Here is a 21,953-nt window from a genome sequence, read left to right as displayed (position 1 = left end):
GGTGTTGACAAGGGAAGCTGTTCATACCTGTAGCTGCTTAACTCACCTGAATGAGAGCAGGTATGACCATCTGCAGCGTCTTCTCAATGACTCTGAAACTGTAGACATCGTCCAGACGCATGATGTTGGCTCCCATGAAGGTGAAGATGGGCATGATGTTGTGCAAGACTTTCTCCTGCAGGAGAAAACATGGTTGTTTATTTGTTTACCTTGTAATAGTGAAAATTACAATGAGAACCCAGAGGCGGAGCGCACAGGGAAGATGGCGGCGACTGCGCCGAGCAACAGCAGAGCGTGGTGGTGTGTCTGCGGCATGTCGGACGCTCTGATGCACTGAACCACAAGCTCCACACTGAACTTGTCTTCATCCAGAACATCTGCACAGAGCAAACATGGCCGACAGAGTCAGGGCAAAGAGGCACATGAGGAAAAAAACGCACAATAGAAACATGACACATGAATAAAACACACACACTAAGGAACAAATATATCAGGGTCATGAAATGTAGATTCATTTCTCAGTCTGACTCATCACACACCTGCAGGAACTGGACCGCCATCAGGTGACAGTCTGCTGCAGATGTTGAGCAAACAGCTGAGCAGCAGCTGTTTAGTGTACTCCATGCTAGTTTGGTCACCAGCACCTGGCTCCAGACACCTGATGACACGAACATCAGAACCAACAACAACCACTATGAGAGCTGCAGGTCCCAGTGCACCATGTGAGACATTTTACTGGTAATGTGGTCTGGTGCTCAGTACACGGCCGTGACAACAGATTATCATACAAGAAATAATCGCTTTTTCAAGGAAATAAAAAAAAATCTCCAGAATGCGTCCCTCTTCAGCTAATTATTTAGAAGGATTTACTCTTCTCTGGGATTTCTCAGATTGATATGAATGAAGAATAAAACCCATGTGATAAAACACTCATTACCGGCTGAGCAGAGAGAACAGAACAGGCACCAACATCTGGGCTCTCTTCAGCTTCTTCTTGTGCTGCAGAAGCTCCAGAATGAGTGTGACTCTCTGCCATGACACAGCGCCTCCCTCTGGACCCACGTCGTCCCTCTGCTGATGTTTCCTGATCAGACAGATTCACTTAAAACACCATAGAGCTGTTCAAATACCACAAAAGCCTGCGCCAGCCTCACAATGGTCTCTCACAAACGAAGCTGCAGCTAAGGCCGAGGACACACCGGCCGCCAAAGCGCCGCGAAATGGGGACCGCCTTCATTCGGCGCCCTATTCTATAGACCACATGGGCCGCCGAAGCGCCGCACGCCGGCGCTCCGGCCCACGCCATGCAACGATCGTTTCAGCGTCTGCTCGATTTTTTTCGCCAGACGCGGGTGAACCGTGTCAATTCTGGCAGGAAGTCAAACCTAGACATAAGAGGCAGGCTGGTAAATTTAACAAAATAATGCATTTCTAAATACAATTCCGCGATAGTCAAATGTGTTCGTAAACATACACTGCATAAAAACCACACACACCCACACGCAGCGGCTGAATTTCGTGAGCGCTTCGGCGGCCGGTGTGTACCTGGCGTAAGCCTTTTGACGATGAACTAAACAAAACAGTCTGGAATATAAATCTACCTAGAATCTAGCAATTCATGCAGAAAGTGAAGTTTATTAATAGTAGAGGTTCTGGTAAAAAGCCTTGTGGTATGCCTACACACACACACACACACACACACACACACACACACACACAGCTCCACTGATATAATTTGAATACCTCTGGCTCATTTTGCTCCGGCGGGTTTGCTGAACTGTCACGGTTACTTTGGGCTTTTCTGGAGGAGCGAGCTCATTTGCCACCAGCTGGGCATCAACAGCAATCTATTAGAAAAAGAAGAAGAAAGGTTTTTATTTTGTTTAAAAAACGAGAAGTTAAACCCGCATCAGGAGTCAGTCAGCTTAGTTTTTATCAACTGAATGAACTTGTTTCTTTAATTGATTCACTCCTGTTTGAAGTGTAACTGTTGGTGTTTTCTCACAGCTTTGAAGACGCTGCTGACTGTGTTGGCCACCATCGGACTCCTGCTCTCCACCAGCAGGTCGAACATCACCGACAGCAGCTTCTGTTGCACCTTCTCATCTGCAAGAGCTGAGAAGAACGGCTTTGTGATCTGCAGCGACAAAGGAGAAAAAGAAGTCATCAGATTTTTGTTCCTGTTGTCATCAGGCCTTAAACAGTAAAAATGTGTCATCTGAAAAAATCCGACTAATTTTTAAACTTCTTTTATATTATAACATTGATTTAAATTTGTAATTCAAACATGTTTTTAATGTGTGGGTTCACAGAGCTGTGTGTCGACTTAAACCCAACCTGATCCAGAGCAAAGATCTGACATCCAGGCAGCCTCAACGCTCGCACAAACAGGTCCAAACTGTTCTGGTCTTTGCCCAACAGAGGTGCCGATGCCTCATTGAACTTCTGCAGAACGAGCTGCAGCAGCTGGGTCTCATCCAGCAGCAAAGATGGGCTGTCAGGTTCCATCTGGTCCAAGAGCCGGTCCAGGACGGGAAGCAGGACGGTCAGAACGGTCTGAAAGGAGATGACGGTGAGGTTCAGAAACAAGCTGCTGTTTGTTATTACAGGAAGCTCAACATCTGCAAGATCAAACCAGTAAATTAAATCAATGATTAGCAGATTTATAAAAACAAGAACCGATCAGAAGCAACAGCTGGATTTACAAGGATTAAATATTCTTTATATTAATGAATAGTACACAGCTGCAGCCCCGGAGACCGCAGATTCATGCTGACCGGTCCCACCTGACGAATGCCGCCACCCCTCCATCTGTAACCCCCATATCCGATCTCTCACATAGCCACCCCTCCCACCTGTGACCTCTCACCTGTCCGTTAACAGCGCTAAGCGCTCCCAGCAGAGAGGCGGCGGTGTATGACGGGCACTGAGGATCCTGAACGCTCTGCAGCAGCTGATGCAGCGATGCCTGCAGCTTCTTCTGTTTGCTGGACGAGCTCTCATCATGAAGGACGCCGAGAACCTGAAGTCAGTGAGACGAAAGCACAACAAGAACTTCAGAACTGGATGAGAACATTTCTGGAACAAAAGACACTAAGTAAAATTGAACAATAAAAAAAGATTTTAAAGTTCACTGAAACACAAGATTACTGAGTGCTGCAAGGGACACAGGACAGTTTTTATGTTTCCAGTTTTCAGTTGGACAATTAGCACATGAAGCCGCACGAGTCTGCAGTTCTGTAGCTGGTTGTTTATAAGTTCAGTCTAAGCTTCGAGTCTCCTTGTGCTACACAATTTATCGACCAACACTGCTTCAATGTTCCTTTTGTTTGGGCCAGATGTGTAACTTTCTCTCTCCTACTCACGTGTGTCTTCCATTGATATGGTTGTCCAAACTGCTGTATCTCAAATAAACAAAGTGTGTTTAAAACTTCAGGCGAGTTAACGATGAAGGAGCAAGGCAGCGATGTTCCTCTGTTGTTACTGAGCAGCAACGTGAACTGCGTCTGAACCGCCATATTCCAGATGTGGTTCATCTATTACAGGCAGAGCCCAACTCTCCTTTCACATTATAAATGAGCTGCACTTGTATAGCGCCCTTCTGGGTCAGATGATGCGCTACATCATAGCCACAGCTGCCCCGGGGCACACTAACAGAGGTGAGGCTGCCGTACACAGGCGCCACCGGTCTTTCTGACCATCACCAGCAGGAGAGGAGGTGAAGTGTCTTGCCCAAGGACACAACAACTGACACAACCGCAGGAGCTTGGGTTCAGGTTTAGACCTGCAACCTACCTTACAGGACAAATTCCTAACTCCTAAGCCACCGTCGGCCTTAATTCACTTTTAGGGATAAACTTAAAAAAAAAAAAAAACACCCATGTTTCTTTAGGTTACACTTTTCAAACACCTATAGACATTTACAATCTCATTAAATCTGTTAATATTTATTTAATATAGTAATAAACAATGATGTGTATTGTTGAAATTCTGGCGATACGATACATATCACGATATATTGCAATACATTCAGTCAGACGTTACAAGCAATTTTTTTTTTACTGAATTTATTGTAAGAATGTTCACTAAACTGTCCAAACTGATACATAACATGTTTAACATGAGGTATCTGACCCATGATGGAGGGATTTACATTTTAAATGGTGGAAAAAAAAAACCGTTGCACACTGCTGCCAACTAGCGGGTGGCGATTGAATTGCACAAAACGAAAAGAAAATACACAAATGTTTGCATGTAAATTCTTTCAAAGATTAGATACACGGCTTTTGAATATCGATGTAATAATCGCAGGAAAAAAATCACGATATATTGCCATATGGATATTTCCGATACACGGCTTTTGAATATCGATATAATATTGCTGGAAAAAATAACACGATATATTGCCATATCGATATTTTCTTACATCCCTAGTAATAAACTGAGCGTTCTGTTTGGGGTCTTAACGTTATGTTCTTTGTGTTCAAGACGTGTTGGAGTGACTTTGTTGATGTTTCTGATGCAGTTGAATGCAACCTGTGCTCCACATTGACAACGGAGGTGTGTGCATGTGTGTGTGCGCACGTGTGTGTGGAGTGGAAGCAGCAGGGAGACAGTGGACTTCAGTGGTAAAAATCTGTGGTTCAAAATGTTTCCCTTTATGCAGCGTCACTATGCATATAATGACTCGTTCCTTCATTTGTAAAGAGAGTGCCAATATCGATGATGGATTTCTCCATTGACCCATCTGGCGTGGCTCAGAGATTACCCACGCCAGATGGATCAGTGTTTCAAAATAGTAATGCACGGTATAAACGGCAAAAGATATAACCGGTATGACTTTGGCCTATCATACAGAATTGTATGCTACCGGCTAACCTGCTGCGCTTGCTGATGACGTACGGTTATACTGGTTCACAAAGGAGTGTTGAACCAAGTCGGTTCTGTCCACTTGTGAATCATTTCAGTTTATTTTTCAATTAAATAATTAGTTTTTGTTTGTATTACTAAATTTATCAATTAATAAATTTTTGTTTTGTGCAGCAGATAAAAATTCCTAGACGAGTTTCCGCACAGACGCTGTATTGAGTGACACATGACGGTTGTACGCGCTTGATCTCCATTTAAAAAATGTTACCTGCAAATTCTGATCAACCTCTTTCCGAGCGCATCAAACCAGCTGGCTGTCGCTGCTACTGGAGCCCGTGGAAAACGCTGAATGGAGCGTCGCCCCTCCCTCTCTTCTCTCACACTGCTGGCACGCAGCAGCAAACATGTAAACAAACACGTCTGCTGAACTTTCCCACTGGGACAACTGATGTAAAGTTTTCATACTACAACGAAAACTACGGCGCGGAGGAAGCTCGTTATTTAATACGGGTGTTAAAGAAGAAACTCAGGGAGGTGTGAGGCGAGTTTTTAAGGCTCGCTGCAGAAATCAAAACACGGAGCATCAACAGTTCTTGTCTGTAGGAGCGTGACACTCATAGCTGCAAAAATAACCATTGAAATAATTAAAGACATCATGCTAGAGCAGCAGCCTGCGATGACACCTGGTTCTGCTCACTATAGGAGTCGCTTCAGATATTAAATAAATAAAAGCAATAATATACCATACCATAGTTTATTTATATAGCACCTTTCAAACGCAGCATGGGAGCTGCCCAAAGTGCTGCACAGGCTTGACCAAAACACAACCAATCTAAGCAACAAAAGCAGAAGATAAAAGTACCGATCAAAAGCAGATAAAACATGAGGAATACTAAGAACGCAATAAAACACTAAAACGAGTCACTGTCTAAAAGCCACATCGTAGAAGTGGGTCTTTAAACGAGATTTAAAAACTGCCAATGATGGAGCCTGCCGAACTATAATTGGGTAACGAGTTCCACAGCTTTGGGGCAGCATGTAAAAATGCTCGTTCACCCCGTGATTTGTATCGCATCCGGGGCGTGCAAAGCAGCAGGAGGTCAGCCGACCTCAATGCGTGCGTGGGCACATAGGGAGTGAGCAGGTCAGAGAGATAGGGAGGTGCCAGGTCGTTGAGTGGTTTAAATACAAAAGTCAGTAACTTAAACTGTACTCGGAAAATGACAGGGAGCCAGTGAAGACATGCCAGGACAGGGGTAATATGGCTACGTTGGTGCGTATTTGTCAAGAGTCTGGCAGCAGCGTTCTGGACGGCCTGCAGCCGATTCAGGGCAGAGACCGGAGCACCAACTAGGAGGGCGTTTGCATAGTCCAGGCAGAGGCAATGAAGGCATGGATGACTGACTCCAAATGCCTCCGTTTCAAGATTTGTCTGAGGAGAGTAAGGCAGCAAAGCTGATAAACGCACGACCTCACGACAGAGTTTATCTGTGGGGCCATTGAGAGTTCAGCATCAAGCTTTACCCCGAGACTAGTCAAGCACTGTTTGGGGTTGAAGGTTAAAAGGTCACAAACAGGGTGAGAGCCATGGTGGTTGCGGAGGTCAAAGACAATAGACTTGGTCTTCCTTTCATTTGACTTTAAGAAATTGGATGCCAGCCAGCCAGCCCTTCACGTCGTCTAAACATGCAGCCAATCGTGAGCCCGCATTCTCCTCATCCACTGCTACATATAATTGACAGTCATCAGTGTAAATGTGATAGCTCAGGCTGCGCTGATGCAGTATACCGAAAATTAATCAAACCAAAACACTGAACCCAACCGAATACGATTTTAGCGTACCGTTACACCCCTAGTCATCGAGGAGGTCTATAGAGCTTCAACATGGCAACATGGCTGAGAGCGCACGCCTCCCACTTTTGCATGAATGTTGTCAATCTGCGTCAGCTCAGGAAGAATCGCAGCAGCTGCTGCTACAGAGCAGAGCGCATGGATGAAGACGTGTTTGTAAAGAACAGGAGGTGATGATGACAGCTACACAGACCGGATGGTGAGCAGAAAATCCTCCTCAGCTAAATATTCTGGGTATATCGCCATTGACAGCTCATTAATGCCAATTCCCTTAATTGAGGTATTTGATTACATGATGAACACATAGACTTCCAAGCATTTTGAACATCTCCTGTGATTTAGTTTGAACAGTTTTCCCTCACAGTCCTTCCCTGTGTCAGCAATTTGACCTGTTAAATTACAGAGGTCTAGTCCGAGACCAGCTCCTCAGTCTCTCGCTCTGTGCTGCCGGTGCTCACCAAGGCGGTTCAGACCAGTACGTTTTAGAAAAGTGAGTATTTAGCATTTTCATCGCCTTTAACTTGTATTTTATTTAAAATATTTTCATCTTTATTTTTGTTGCTTAACATAAAAACCATTTGGGATATTTTGTATTTATTTAAACAAGTTTTGAACATTAAATGTTGTTTAAAGGGCATTCTAAACTTTTTAGAATGATTTGTTCTACAATCATCTGGTATGTGAGAGTGTTGAAAAACAGCCATTTCTACATGTATAAACAGAAGAAAAGAATATATCACAATAGATAATGTTACTGCAGGACCTTCAACATTTATTGCGATACAGATTTTAGACCATATCACCCATTCTTATTTCCACCAATCATTGAATACTTTGTGACAGATGTTTGCAGACAGATGTTTTCAATCACTCACTGTGCTCAGATATGATGGGTCAGCGATGATTTCCTCTGAGGTCTTCAGCAGCCTCTCTGTGACTGGCTTGAAAGGGGAGCTGCTGACTCCTGATAGGCTCTGCAGAGCACTGAGGGCGGCCCTTCGGACTTCACGAACCGGAGATTTGAGACAGCCCAACAAGGACAGGACCACTGGCAAACACACACACACAGACGTCACAACGGAGCTCTAAATTCAAACTAGATTAACAAACAAAGTTAATCCAACAACTAATTCAATTCACATCAGAAAGTCTGGAAATCTACTGATCAGGACCATTTTAACCCTCACACTGTCCTATTGGGTGTGACCCCGCGAGGAAAGTTGACCATTGAGCAGGGCTGATGGTTTATCCCTTGGGTCCATGTGGCAGGGGTGAGGAGTGAGCACCAACCTCACCCCTGCTACATGGACCTCAAGGGATAAACCATCAATCCTGCTCAATGGTCAACTTTCCTCGCGGGGTCACCCATAAAGACAGTGGGAGGGTTAAAGGATTAAAATAAATTTTGACTGCAAGTTAGAATGAAAAAAAAAATTAAAAAAATTAATTATATATATATATATATATATATATATATATATATATCTCACAACAGGATCAAGAAGCCTCATCAGGACTGTAAAGCCAGCAAACCCACCGGTATGATCGTCAGTTTATCGATGAAAACAACCTTTGAGTCTTCTTATCTCTATAAATTTGGTTATTAATTTTGTTCAAATTAATATTCCAGATTATTATGTAGGATGGTTCATCTTTCATAAAAGAGCCATAAACCATTACGCTACATTATCGTGTTTTCACTCAGGCCTCATCAGGATGACGATAGTCTAAAAAAATTTCAAGACCAAAACAAAAATTTCCTGTAAGCATTATTTTTTTAATCAAAATGAAAGCAACTGTGTTTCTGTTCCAAGGTACTAGACCAGGGGTGGGGAATTGAGGGCTGCTATCCAGCATGTTTTAGTTGTTCCTCTGCTCCAGTACGAACTGTTCAGCAGCTCACAGACCTCTGCAGAAGCCTGGTAATCACCTGCTGAATAAAACCAGGTGTGTTGAAGTGGAGAAAAAAACTACAACATGCTGGACATCTTTCAGGCTCCCATGTTAGCCTTTAAAAAAATTGTATTCCTCTTTTAATTTTTTTACTCAATTTTTCTGCTATGACAATTTTTTAATAATATTCTTCAAATTTTTATTGTTCTTGTGAAACAACTTGTGATTTTTATCTTGAGAGGTGCTTTATTAAATAATCTCTTTTTCTCTTTCTTCTAACAGCGGCCATCGAGGGACCAGGATTCATCGCCCCTGTTCTGGAGGTTAAAGGTTATTTGGAATGTTTCTCACCAGGTGAGTCTACAGCGGCCAGCTGCTCCAGAATGGCTGCAGGCTGTGCATCAAGCAGAACTTGGCCTATGTACAACGCCCGAGTCTGCAGGATGGCATCAACCTTGACATCCAGCTGGTCACCACGGTTACTGCTGTACCCCCACAGAACACACAGGAACCTGAAGAGCATCGCCGGCTCACATAGATGGACCTGAAGGAGATGTGTGCATGTTAGATCCTGGTTCTGCCTCAGAACAGGAACTTGAATGTAGTCCAACACCTTCACAGGTGGCAGACTCACCTGGACGAGCAGCTTCATCAGCTCTCTGAAGCTGCTGGCTGTCGGCCCCTCAGAGGCAGCGGGAACAATGAAGCTGAAGAGACGGCAGATTAGTCCCAGGTAGCAGCAAGTGTTGTTGTCCAGCTTCTCTGGGTTCCACCACACCTGGCCTGTGTGACAAAAGGTGAGGAGTCTGCTCAAACTCTCCAAAATTCAACTGAGGAACATCACTGAAGAGTTTTTACCTTTGAAGGAGGAGTCCTGACACTTTAATGAAGAGATGAAGTCTCTGAGCAAAGCAACCAAAACCAATCCGAACTCTTGGTCTAAACGCTCTCCTGGCTGCTGCTCACACCTGGCCAGGTAGAGTGTCAGACTTTCAGAGAAGGAAGCAGGGACACGGACAGGATGTTCAGCCTCCTGTGACACCAAAACATAAAATCAGTCATGACAATCTGAGTTCCCAAAATGCATCTGGCCTCCGTGGATAACAGCGGAGGGATGTAACATGAATACCTGAGCTGCTGATGTGACCTCACCTGAATCTCGCCACTCTTGGTGATCTCCAGCAGGGGGGGCTCCAGAACCGTGTAGACCCTGTGAGCTGTGAGCAGGTGCTGGGTCTCACTCAGCTCCCCAAGACAGAGCACCAGGACCTGGGTCAAAACCAGGAAGGAGGCCTTCCCTCTGGGGCCAGAACACGGCTGCTGCTCCACCAGCAGAACCAGCTTCTCCAGCTGAGCCACAGAAACACAAAAATCAACATGGGTACAATTTACAGATCTTAGTACAAACTTAAAATCAGCAGAAATAAACTGACATGATTCCAGTACATTTACTGGGATTAAAAAACAAAACAAGGAAAATGAATAGACTGGTTGTTCCAGTCAACCTTTCTGAAGTGGAACCCTGAAGGTGAAAGATAAGCACTCACAGCGTCTCTTTTACAGAAGTGCTCCATGTTTGTCAGGTTTCTGGTCAATGTGGAGACCAGGCGCTGGTTGGCCAAACCAACAAAGTCAGGGTCAGAATGCCTCTTCATCACTTCATCCAACTCTGAGTGGAAACAACCAACCAGAGCGGTCAACTCACAAGTTTCACACACACACAAAAAAAAAAAAATAGATAAAATAAAACTGCTTCACTTTAAAGAGCAGGTCACCCCAAATTAACTTTTTTTGCTGATAAACTATATAAATGAGTGTCTAATTGTGCTGTGGACAAGTGTAGTCAAAAATTTGGCACTTTAGTGCCTCTTAGTTAAAATTAGTGTTACATCCTCTTCAGGTAAAAAAAAACTGCACTGCATTTGAATTTCTATCTGCTGTCGCTATTGGCTAAGAGGTACCCTATGACGTTAGTGTGTACCATATGATGTCACAATGATGTTGTGAGCCTGTGTGTGTATTTGTTAGCTTGCTCTTTCTGTCTGCCAGGCAACAGCATTTTGACATTTTTCAAACAGGAAGTGGGAGTGGATTAAAAAACTGTGGAAACAAACGATCAACCGATTATCAGGACCTGGACATGATAACTGCTAAAACCATCATGGAATCTGTCATTGAACCATTCACTTACATTTGTAATCTATCACTTTCCACTGGAAATTTTCCTGACGCAATGAAAACAGCGCAAGTCATTCCTTTGTACAAGAGTGGTGATAAACAGTTTAAATAATTACAGGCTGGCGTCACTGTTTCCACAGTTTTCTAAAATATTGGAAAAAGTATTTGTATCAAGGTTGGATAAATTCATCGAAAAAAATAATATTTTAAGCAATGAACAATATGGGTTTGGAACTAAACATTCCACAGCAATGGCAATAATGGAATTAACGGATAAAATATCAACAGCAATTGACAATAAAATGACTTTGTTAGTGTTTTCATTGATTTGAAAAAAGCTTTTGACGTCATTGATCACTCAAGGTTACTTCGAAAATTAAGTCAGTATGGAAAAAGAGGTGTGGCTCATCAATGGGTTAAAACTTACTTAGAAAAAAAGGAAACAGTTTGTTCAGATAAAGGACCATAAATCAAAACTATGTGAAATTAATTGTGGAGTGCCACAAGGGTCGGTCCTCGGACCAAAACTGTTCATTTTGTTTATTAATGACTTGGTAAATGTATCTAAGACACTCGGTACCATTCTATTTGCAGATGATACAACACTGTTTTACTCAGGATCAAATATTGTGGAGGCGGCTAAAGTGCTGAATGATGAACTGATTAAAATTAAAAACTGGTTTGATATAAATAGATTGACACTGAATCTTAATAAAACAAATTTTATACTGTTTAATGATAAAAAGAACAGTGATGTGTCAATGGAAATAGATTGGATTGCAATTCAAAGAGTAAAAGAAACTAAATTTCTTGGAGTTCTTATTGATGAAGACTTGTCATGGAAATCCCATATTAGTTACATAAAAGGTAAAATTGCCAAATCCTTAGGAGTATTACATAGAGTCAAGTTTTTACTGACTAATTCTGGTTTGTTGGCATTGTACAATTCACTGATTGTTCCATACTTGACTTATTGTGTAGAAATCTGGGGAGCAACATACAAACCCCTTATTTATTTTACAGAAAAGAGCTCTGAGAATCATCAATTATAATGGCTGTAGAGATCCATCAAACCCATTATTTATTAAATTTAAATTACTGAAATTTCATGATTTAAAAGACTGGAAAATCATACAAACCATGTATAAAACCAGTTTAGGTACTATGCCAACAAACATTCAGGGGATATTTGAAAAGAGAACTAGTAACTACATGCTGAAAGAAACTGATGTGTTTACAAAACCTAGACTTAGAACTAAAATTAAGGAGTGGAAATATATCTGTAAATGGTGTTAAATTATGGAATAACCTTAAAAGGGAAATTAAAAAAACTGTCATTTAATATATTCAAAAAATGTACCAAATTGAGTGTACTAAATTATTATGAATGATCATAATAGCACTGGAATTAAGAACAGGAAAAATTTTAAAATGAATCTGTATGTGTGTCTGACAAATGATAATTATATATAAATTGATTATTTATACTGGAAACGGGGGCAGAAATTATAAGATGTTTTCCTCATTCTGCTCCTTTTTGTTCAAATTTGATTTTTGTTATGTTTTTCTTGTTGCTTATATGTTTTATTTGTTTTCATTTTGAATGAAATGAATGGAAAAAAAAAAGTTTGAATAACCTGTGCTTAAATTAATGAATTTGAATTGAATATTGTTCTTACAGCGATCCATTTATACCACAAATCAATATGTGTTTGATTTAACAAGTTAATCATTGTTTACACTCTTTACACATTACAATAAGCTACATATTAAGGTTAAAAATGTTTTTATATCTGAAGAAAGGCGTGGCTTTCTGAGGGATGTTGGTAAATAAACAGAAACGTGTCAAATTCTGATTTGCCAAACTTGGCCAGAAATCATAACAAAGTAGTTTAATAAAACAAGAATTACTTTCAGAGTAATTCAGTTTCCAGCTGACCCCCGATTCGGCCAAATCAGGAAAGAAGCCTCTTTTGAAACAAACTCCTTTGACCTTGAGTCAAAACCTTTCTGCGATGCTGCAAGTGATTCGACGTCCGGTGACCTCAACACTCTGACCTCAACCCTCCAGACCGCCGGGAGCAACTCATACCAGGGTATCGTAAGCCTGCATACTGGTGTCTGAGGTTTTTATCAATAACTAACTCTCCAGTTTATAACAAACAACAAATTCTTTCACACCCAGATTTCACAATTTCTCTCAGATACAAAGAACGGTTGCTACAACATCTAGCTTCCATCCCAACACCTCACATCCACCACATCACATCTCCTTATTCATATCTTGTCATGTATCATTAGTTCAAGAAAAGAATTAAATTCATTTTATAAACTATATACTGACTCTGTCTGAATTAATACGAAGTGTGTTTATGGTCCCTGAATAAGCAGAGAACCATAGAATCTTCTGATTAAACATTCAAAGATCAGACTGATATTTCATATTTGTATGGAATATCACATCTTATTGGTCATAATTAATATGTATTAATTGCTACAGGTGACTTGCTCTTTAACACATCAAAACTCTAACCACTCCCCATTTCTACCCCAAAACAAATGGTAAAAACAGCCAACATGTGTATTTAGATGCTTCCTGGTTAGACGGTTTTATTGTGAAGGAGCCACAGGAAGTTGTAGGTCTGTTACCTTTGGCCCAGTTCTGGGTGAGCGGGTGTTGGGTGAGAATGGCAGAGCGGGCAATGCAGCTGGCAAGGCCAAGCTCGGCTGACGTGATCACCAAGAAGGGAAGCAGCTTCCAGCCTGTTCTCTGAACAAACTCAGCATCACCTTTTCCCAACCGGGGGTCAGACAGTAAATGCACCGCTTCCATCAGTACAGGCAGCCTTAAGCAAACAACACAGCAGACAGATTTACTGAAGGTTAATGAAGGAGACACTGGCATTTTACAAATGTGTATACTTCACTGACCACATCTGAGCTTCCGAAATTTCCACTCTTTGCAGCAGAGACAGTAAATGCAACACAACTTCCTCTGGGTCCATAACATCAAGCAGCGCCTACAAACCAGCAGCAACCAGTGAACACACCACCATGACTGGGTGAGATAGACAGGTGTCAAATCTACTGACCTGCAGAACTCTGAGAGCCACAGCGACCACTTCAGGAACGTCGTCCTTCAGACGCTCCATGATCACATCCTTTAGGAAGGTTTCCTCCAAACTTTGTTGCTGCACAAAAGAACAGTAGTGGTTATCATAAACATGGTGATGACTTAAACCCATCTACAGTTGGTTCTGGTTCTAGGAAAACTATACGTTAACCCATTAGCTTTCTACTCAGATGAGTCACACTTTTAGATCCACAGCAGTTTATGTTTGATAAAAAATTAAATGTTGAATCAGTTTTGGTCAGAAACAATCTATGGTTGATAATTATTTTACGATGCTATGAATTATTCCCTCTATGCTTTTATGAGCATTCTGCAGGTGAGGTAAAACCAAGCAGCATGCCTCTCAGCAGAGAAAACAAGAGGGGCCCAGGATCAAACCTTGAGGCACACCATTAATAAAAAAAAAAACTTGATCCAGGAATAGGGTTAGGCATCACCATCGATTGGAACCGGGACCAACTGTTAGTTTTTCCCGGAATCATTCAAAGTTTTTTGTTTCGATTCCTAGTTTGCCGACCGGAAGAGGAATCTGCGGTCTATCTCCGTGAAAAATAAACGTGATCTGCAAATTGTGATCAATGCTTTTCAGAGCTGATCACACCAGCTGTCTGTGTGCAGCACCAAGTCCCCCCTCCCCCCACCCGCCGCGGCCAAATATAAACAAACGCTTCTGCCGAACTTTTACTCCGTAATGTAAACTTTAATTCCTGCAGCTAGAGGAAACTTGTTAAAATACGTCAACACGGTGGATTTAATAGAAGCTTTAAAGAACAAACTCTGGATGATGTGAGGTGAGTTTGTCTCACTACAGAAATAAAAACACACACGGAGCGACAGCAGTCAGATGCAGCCGCTCACCAACACTCATGTGTGTGAGCCTGAGCATCAGAAGGCTGAACAATAACCTGTAGAATAATTAAAGTCATCATGCTAGAGCAGCTCCTCTGTGGTGGACCACACCAGCTTCTGCCACAATAAATAATAATAATAATAATAATAATAACCTCTCCCTGGGCTGCCACCTTACCATGGTGGAGGGGTTTGAGTGCCTCAATGATCCTAGGAGCTAAGTTGTCTGAGGCTTTCTGCCTCTGGTAGGGTCACCCATGGCAAACAGGTCCTAGGTGAGAGATCAGACAAAGAACAGCCCGAAGACCTCTTATGATGAATTATATAAATGGAAACCGTGTTCCCTCGCCAGGATGTGGGTCACCAGGGCCCCCCTCTGGAGCCAGGCCTGGAGGTGGGGAACATTGGCGAGCGCCTGGTGGCCGGGCTTTCACCCATGGAGCCCGGCCGGGCACAGCTTGAAGAGGAAACGTGGGTCCCCCTTCCCATGGGCTCACCACTCGTGGGAGGGGCCAAAGGGGTCGGGTGCAGTGTGCAATATCGCGTGGACATCGGGGACAGTCCCACTGGACTGGCAGACCGGGGTGGTGGTCCCCTTATTTAATAAGGGGGGCCGCAGGGTGTGTTCCAACTACAGGGGGATCACACTCCTGAGCCTTCCTGGTAAGGTCCATTCAGGGGTTCTGGAGAGGAGGATCCGTCGGATTGTTGAACCTCAGATTCAGGAGGAGCAATGTGGTTTTCGTCTTGGCCGTGGAACACTGGACCAGCTCTATACCCTTAGGGGGATCCTGGAGGGTGCGTGGGAATTTGCCCAACCAGTCTACATGTGTTTGTGGATTTGGAGAAGGCGTTTGACCGCGTCCCTCGGGGGGCCCTGTGGGGGGTTCTCCGGGAGTATGGGGTACCAGGCCCTCTGACACTGGCTGTTAGGTCCCTGTATGACCGGTGTTAGAGCTTGGTCCGCATTGCTGGCAGTAAGTCGGGTTTGTTCCCAGTGAGAGTTGGACTCCGCCAAGGCTGCCCTTTGTCACTGATTCTGTTCATAATCTTTATGGACAGGATGTCTAGGTGCAGCCAAGGTGTGGAGGGCATCCGTTTTGGTGGCCTGAGGATCAGGTCTCTGCTTTTTGCAGATGATGTGGTCCTCTTGGCTTCATCAGAACGTGATCTTCAGCTTTCGCTGGAGCGGTTCGCAGCCGAGTCGGAAGCAGCTGGGATGAGAATCAGCTCCTCTAAATCTGAGACCATGGTCTTGATTTGGAAAAGGGTAGAATGCCTTCTCCGGGTCAGGGATGAGGTCCTGCCCCAAGTGGAGGAGTTTAAGTATCTCGGGGTCTTGTTCACGAGTGAGGGGAAACTGGAGCGTGAGATCGATAGGCAGATTGGTGCTGCATCTGCAGTGATGCGGGCGTTATACCGGTCTGTCGGGGTGAAGCGAGAGCTGAGTCAGAAGGTGAAGCTCTTGATTTACTGGTCGATCTACGTTCCTACCCTCACCTATGGTCATGAGCTTTGGGTAGTGACCGAAAGAACAAGATCGCGGATACAAGCGCCCAAAATGAGTTTTCTCCGAAGAGTGGCTGGGCTCTCCCTTAAAGATAGGGTGAGAAGCTCAGTCATCCGGGAGGGGCTCGGAGTAGATCCGCTGCTCCTCCACATCGAGAGGAGCGAGTTGAGGTGGCTCAGGCATCTGGTTAGGATGCCTCCTGGAGGCCTCCCTGGTGAGGTTTTCCAGGCATGTCCAACCAGGAGGGGACCTAAAGGTAGACCCAGGACACGGTGGAGGGACTATGTCTCTCACCTGGCCAGGGAACGCCTTGGGATTCCCCCGGAGGAGCTGGCCCAAGTGGCTGGGGAGAGGGAAGTCAGGGCCTCTCGCCTTAGGCTACTGCCCCCACGACCCGACTCCGGATAAGCGGATGAAAATGGATGGATAATAATAATAATAATAAATCACACACAAAGTTGTGAACATTTTAATTTCCTTTCTGAGAGTTTTAATGTTTAAAATCTGTTAAATTGTTACTGACAGCAGCTACATTTAAGTTTCACTTCCTGTTCTGACTGAATGCTGCTGCAGCATGGAGGTGTAGTTCTCAGTCATCCTGGACATGATCATCCTGAGAGTTTTAGCTGAAAACAGCTGGACGTTCCTGGACATGTTGGAGACATTTAGCTTCTCATCCCAGAGGCTTCTTCCAGACTTTGGTTGTGGTCAGAAACAAACACACTGATTGTGCTGCAAGTCTTTTTCGTTTTTTTTTTCCTCAAAAACATGTTTTTGTCTAAATGAAGGTGATGTTATTGTTCATAGAATAAAAATTCATGTTGAAGTTAAGATTTTTTCATCAAGTAGGCCCCGTGGTTAGCTGGCTCATGTAAAGCATGTCATGTCTTGAAAGAATCCGAATCGGGAATCGACAGGAATCAGAATCGAACTGAGGAATTGGAATTGGAATCGTTCAAAATCAAACGATGCCAAACCCTACCAGGAACTGCGCGTTGCAGTAAAAACACAAAAAAACATGAATAATTGGTTACATTTGTTAACCCCTGTTGTCTGCTGGTATACCTCACTAGAGGAGATGATTCCCATCAGATGCTCCACAGCCGACACCCGAACAGATGGCTGTGGATGTTTCAGACTCAGCAGCAGCGACGTGTCAGAGTCGTCTAAAATCTACCGTCAAAAACACAGATGACAGTCAAATTCAATCTGAATTAATTAATTAAGGATCCGTCTACATTAAAGGTCTTCTGGTTGGTACCTGGTGTTTCCCGCTGCTCATGGACAAAGACAAGAACCGGTGGAAGAGATGCTTCTGCTGAGTGTCACTGTTGATGGTCACATGACCAGCAAGGACGCCATCCAGGGCTCCACAGTACCTGATGGAGAAGAAACTCACAGCTGAAGTGATTTAAACCATTTACCATAAAATCAGCAGTCTAAACTTTAACCAAACGAGTAAGTGTTGTGTAAAGCCTGCGAAACACAGCATGCAGCAATTAGCCACCACTATAGTGGACGGGTGCATTTCCACCAGTCACCAAGTGTTGCACTTGGAAGCATTCAAGAAGCGCAGGGACACGTTGCTTGGACATTCGAGTCTATTTTTTATGTGCTACACTTCCAGAACACATCAAATTCTGCAGTTCAGATTGGGCCATACAGCAAGAGTAGTCCTCATGGGACCAGCAGCATGGAACTACCTCGCTGCCGCTTCAGCAGCTCGCCACTGAAACGTGTAATTACATTGATCGCAGCTCATGCATCCAGTGAAAGCCTGGGGTAAGAATCAACAGCTGATCATCAACAGTTTAATGACGTAACTGAGCTGAAGTTCCCTCTGGAGAAAACACCTTCATAAACCAACACTTATCAGCTTATCTGGTGGTCCTGAATGATTTTAAGTAGTAAACTTTCGCAGCAGCAAGAGGCAGACCTGGACTCAAACAGTCGGACCAGAGGCAGCAAGGTCTGATCCAGGGCTGACATGTCCTCAGCAGAACGTTCAGGCTGACTCAGATACTCATCCAACAGCAACCTGCAGGAGAACCAAGAAAACACGTCAGCCTGAGCTTCTAAAACCCAACGGAGAACTCTTTAAAGACCCTGCATGGATTCGTCCCTTAAGACTTAATACCGACTCAGACTGGCTCTCCAAAGACCGACTTCAATCAGTCTCTGGAGATCTGGTGTTTCATCGCTCCTCTGCCTGAAATGGTTCAGGCAATAGAAGTGCTTACCGGGCCGTGGTTCGGTCCAGGTCTTTAGTAAGAGGAACAGATTTCAAGACGGACTCCAACACTGTCTGTCTGTTCGTCTCCACCTCACCTGTGACAGAGACCAATAGGTTAGCACTGATCGGACTTGATGCAGAACCGGTTCTGGACCCACATGTCCCAGGTCACACCTGAACCACTGACAAACACGCTGTGGACCAGGTGAGGCAGCAGGTAACGCAGCAGCGGACTGACATCATGAGTCTCAGCCATGACCTGCAGGGTGGAGACCAGCGCTGACATCGAGCACAAATGGCCGGCGGCTCTGAAACCACAGACAGGTGAGATGGAACCACATCTTCACTGAGCATGCTCACAACACCTGGAGTACACCTGAGCTACCTTGGACCAGCGGCGCCATCCTTCTGATTCTGCAGCAGCACGATGAGGCAGCCCACACCCTCCTGGGCCAGAACAGGCTCTTTGACCAGAGACTTGCTGATATGAACTGCGAGGCTGTTGACCAAGCTCGCCTCCATCACAACCTTGACAGCAAGCTGGCCCACGATCATGTAAGTGGCGGCTTTGTAGTCCGACAGAGATGACCTGAGACCCTGAGGGGGCAACAAGACACCACCACACACTTTATTTTACAGCCAACACCCATTCAACAGGCATGTTGTATAAAGAATGGAGTAATCAGACGGGAGTTACCCTCTGGACATAAGGCAGCAGTTTGGCGATGATGGAGTCAGAAACTTTGTCCACAGCATCCAGAGCGAGGACGATGGTGGAGGCGTAGAAAGAGAAGATCACTCGGAGCTGAGAGAAACTTTCCGAGTGTCCGGAATATGCCTGGAAAAATTATTGATTATTTCCTTAAAACCAGTTAGGTTTTCACTCTGGAAACAGAAATCCTTTTAGTTTTTAAAGCAGCTGAAATGCTTCATGGTAATTTGACTTTCAAGTTGATCAGCTTTCTTCACATAAAGTAACAGATGGTATTACCGGGTACCTCCTGATGACACCGAACAGCCGCCTGATCCACAAACCCACCTGCCACCGAATAAAGATCTTCAACTTCTAAACAAACAACCACGTGTCAGTGAGGGTACCTGGATGGACTGGGTCACCATGGTGCAGATGAAATCCATGAAGCTCAGGTCTGAGTAGCAGTGTGTGACCAGAGTCCCTTTGGACAGGGGGACACCTGGTTTCTGAAACAACACGTTCAAAACACATAACCGGCACACTTAATGGAGGAGTTCTGTGTGACGAAGAACTGATCCGGACCCAGAGAGGCTGACCTGCAGACACTGCAGCCAGTTCCAGCGGTTAGTGGCATCGTTGATCTTCAGAAGCTGCAGGACTCTGACAAACACATTGGTGTCGTGGTACGGCAGCGAGCAGGCCAGCAGGCTGTTGGTGTTGTACAACTGGATGTGGAAGCTGCAGGACGTCATCATCATCATCATTAGTCCAAATCGTCTCAGGTAAAATCTTCACTTTTTTCTAGGAGTCCTGATGTTTTAACTGTGCATTATAAAATCATCTGATCCTGCAGCTCAGCAATTATCCAACTGAATAATGAATTTTGCTTTATAAGATATCTAAAAGAACAAAAAGTGACTAATCCACAGATTTGATTTTCAGAAAACAACAAATAAACTGCAACGAACCGATGAACCAGCCACTCGATGCACTTGTGAGCCGGTTTCAGAAGGAAATACGGGCACAAGCGGGTGAGGAAGAGTGAGATTCCAGCGTCCAGCTTCTCGTTGACCTCCTTGGACTGGACACTACGCTCTAGAGTCATGGAGGCGGGGCTAAACAGAGTGTCCTGAAACTCCATGAAAGCTGGTTCAATTCCCAGCAGCTCCTCCAGCCCTGTACACCCTAGAAGTGGAGGTGGGGTGGGGGGGTGTGCAGAAACAAAACAGTTAAACAGGAAACTGGAGGAGGATGCACTTCTGGCACCGTTTGGTCGGGGCTCACCAAGGGCATAGAAGGTACTTCTGTCCATAGTTGCAGCATCTTTAGGGTCGAAGAGCAGAGAGGCCACCTCCTTACGGGTGAACAGGTTAGGGTCGCTCTGAGGCAGCGCAAGCCTCTTCAGCTGGAGGGCCAACGACGTCATGGTGGAGCTTAACCTGAAGTAGGTATGGTTTGTTTTCAGAATATAGACCACAATATGCTTCACAATAAAAACAACAGACAATACTGCACAGATCAATGCCAGCAGAAACACAGTCAACCCCACACGTTGCAAACATGTGCATATAAAATGTGTGTGTCAATAGTTTTTAAAGACATGTAAAAACAAATCAGTGTTTTATTTTGAAAAATGTGCCTTCATATTTTCATTAGGTTTTTGGAAATGCAAACCAAAGAAGAAATCCTCTATATTAGAGACGTCCAAAATGCAGCATCAATAGTACCTACTGTTGAAGCAGACAGACACAGTTTAGGTTTTTACCCATGTTAGGCCTAACTTAAAAAAAGGGAACGTAAATTAAAATAATAAAAATAAAAAATGTAAAATATAAAGTATTTATCTTTTGCTATTCTGGATTATTCCTTTCAATGTTAGAAACACACAATAGTAAAAAAAAATAACACAAGCCTTCTCCAGACTTTACTGAAAAGCAGACTTGTGCACCGTTCATAAAACCTCACAAATTAGAGCAAACATTACAGAAGAGTGTCACAGAGATCCTGTTCTTGTTGCTGATAATGGACCCAAATCCATCACCTGTATCAGCTGATGCCCCTAGGGATGGGCTGCAGGGCAATGAAAGCAAACAAACAGGCAGAAAACCAGCAAATATGCCAGAGCTGTTAAAATGCTAAACACCTTCTTAAATTGTATTAAACTGCTGAGCTGTGACTATGTTTCACATATTCTCTGAAAGGTCTCGTTTATTTTTCGTAATAGCTTTTTATACACAGCTGTTATTTGGTCTGTGTTTCTGTAGTGCTGTATAAAACGGTGAGCTATTTTTTTAGGTTTATGGTAAAATAGCAGTACGGATTTCTGCATTCTAGCTACATATCCAGGCAGTTTGACTCCTCTAGTTAATAAATAGTCACTAAATATAATTGGTAAATATAGTTCAGTGTAAACAAACGCTGCTAAAACATGATCAACTTTGTCTTTTTCATAGTTAATCAGACAAGTTAGTTAGCATTGTTTCTCATGAACCAAAGGACACTTGTCTTTTCTCCTTCTGACTCACAAACATCGTTTACAACACAATGGCAGTGTTCAAATCGTAATAATAAAGTAAACAACACAAACCTGGCTATCGTAACTCCACTAAACACATGCGTCCACGTTGTCTTCGGAAAAGACGAGCGGAACGATTCTACTTCCGGTTCAGAGAAAGAGAAACTCTTAAACGAAGAGTCTTCACTCTGAATGAATGTCTTTTGTCTTTTCCTGGTGCTCAATTTA

The 21,953-nt window shown here is 43.7% G+C and overlaps 1 protein-coding gene across 1 annotated transcript in view; it reads right to left on the bottom strand.

Annotated features, from left to right (window-relative positions):
- Positions 1–21,903, bottom strand: part of heatr1 (HEAT repeat containing 1) — a 30,639-nt gene extending 8,736 nt beyond the window's left edge. Inside the window, exons 1-29 of the mRNA XM_015962535.3 lie at positions 21,798–21,903; positions 20,495–20,649; positions 20,179–20,395; positions 19,807–19,948; positions 19,615–19,716; positions 19,214–19,354; positions 18,902–19,113; positions 18,691–18,824; positions 18,524–18,611; positions 18,220–18,321; positions 17,545–17,662; positions 17,349–17,456; positions 13,884–13,982; positions 13,723–13,811; positions 13,441–13,637; positions 10,161–10,282; positions 9,766–9,963; positions 9,472–9,646; positions 9,248–9,396; positions 8,965–9,157; positions 7,596–7,768; positions 2,870–3,022; positions 2,338–2,556; positions 2,006–2,137; positions 1,744–1,847; positions 938–1,084; positions 540–658; positions 256–377; positions 47–175 (exon numbers count right to left, since the gene is read on the bottom strand). Coding sequence (XP_015818021.3) covers positions 47–175; positions 256–377; positions 540–658; positions 938–1,084; positions 1,744–1,847; positions 2,006–2,137; positions 2,338–2,556; positions 2,870–3,022; positions 7,596–7,768; positions 8,965–9,157; positions 9,248–9,396; positions 9,472–9,646; positions 9,766–9,963; positions 10,161–10,282; positions 13,441–13,637; positions 13,723–13,811; positions 13,884–13,982; positions 17,349–17,456; positions 17,545–17,662; positions 18,220–18,321; positions 18,524–18,611; positions 18,691–18,824; positions 18,902–19,113; positions 19,214–19,354; positions 19,615–19,716; positions 19,807–19,948; positions 20,179–20,395; positions 20,495–20,636 — 4,026 coding nt within the window. The 5' untranslated portion in view covers positions 20,637–20,649; positions 21,798–21,903. The remainder of the gene's footprint in view (positions 1–46; positions 176–255; positions 378–539; positions 659–937; positions 1,085–1,743; positions 1,848–2,005; positions 2,138–2,337; positions 2,557–2,869; positions 3,023–7,595; positions 7,769–8,964; positions 9,158–9,247; positions 9,397–9,471; positions 9,647–9,765; positions 9,964–10,160; positions 10,283–13,440; positions 13,638–13,722; positions 13,812–13,883; positions 13,983–17,348; positions 17,457–17,544; positions 17,663–18,219; positions 18,322–18,523; positions 18,612–18,690; positions 18,825–18,901; positions 19,114–19,213; positions 19,355–19,614; positions 19,717–19,806; positions 19,949–20,178; positions 20,396–20,494; positions 20,650–21,797) is intronic.
- Between the last annotated feature and the right edge of the window lie 50 nt (positions 21,904–21,953).

This window comes from Nothobranchius furzeri, chromosome 16 (genome assembly GCF_043380555.1).
Source record: "Nothobranchius furzeri strain GRZ-AD chromosome 16, NfurGRZ-RIMD1, whole genome shotgun sequence".
NCBI lineage: Eukaryota > Metazoa > Chordata > Actinopteri > Cyprinodontiformes > Nothobranchiidae > Nothobranchius > Nothobranchius furzeri.
This window is presented reverse-complemented; position numbering and strand designations above follow the sequence as displayed.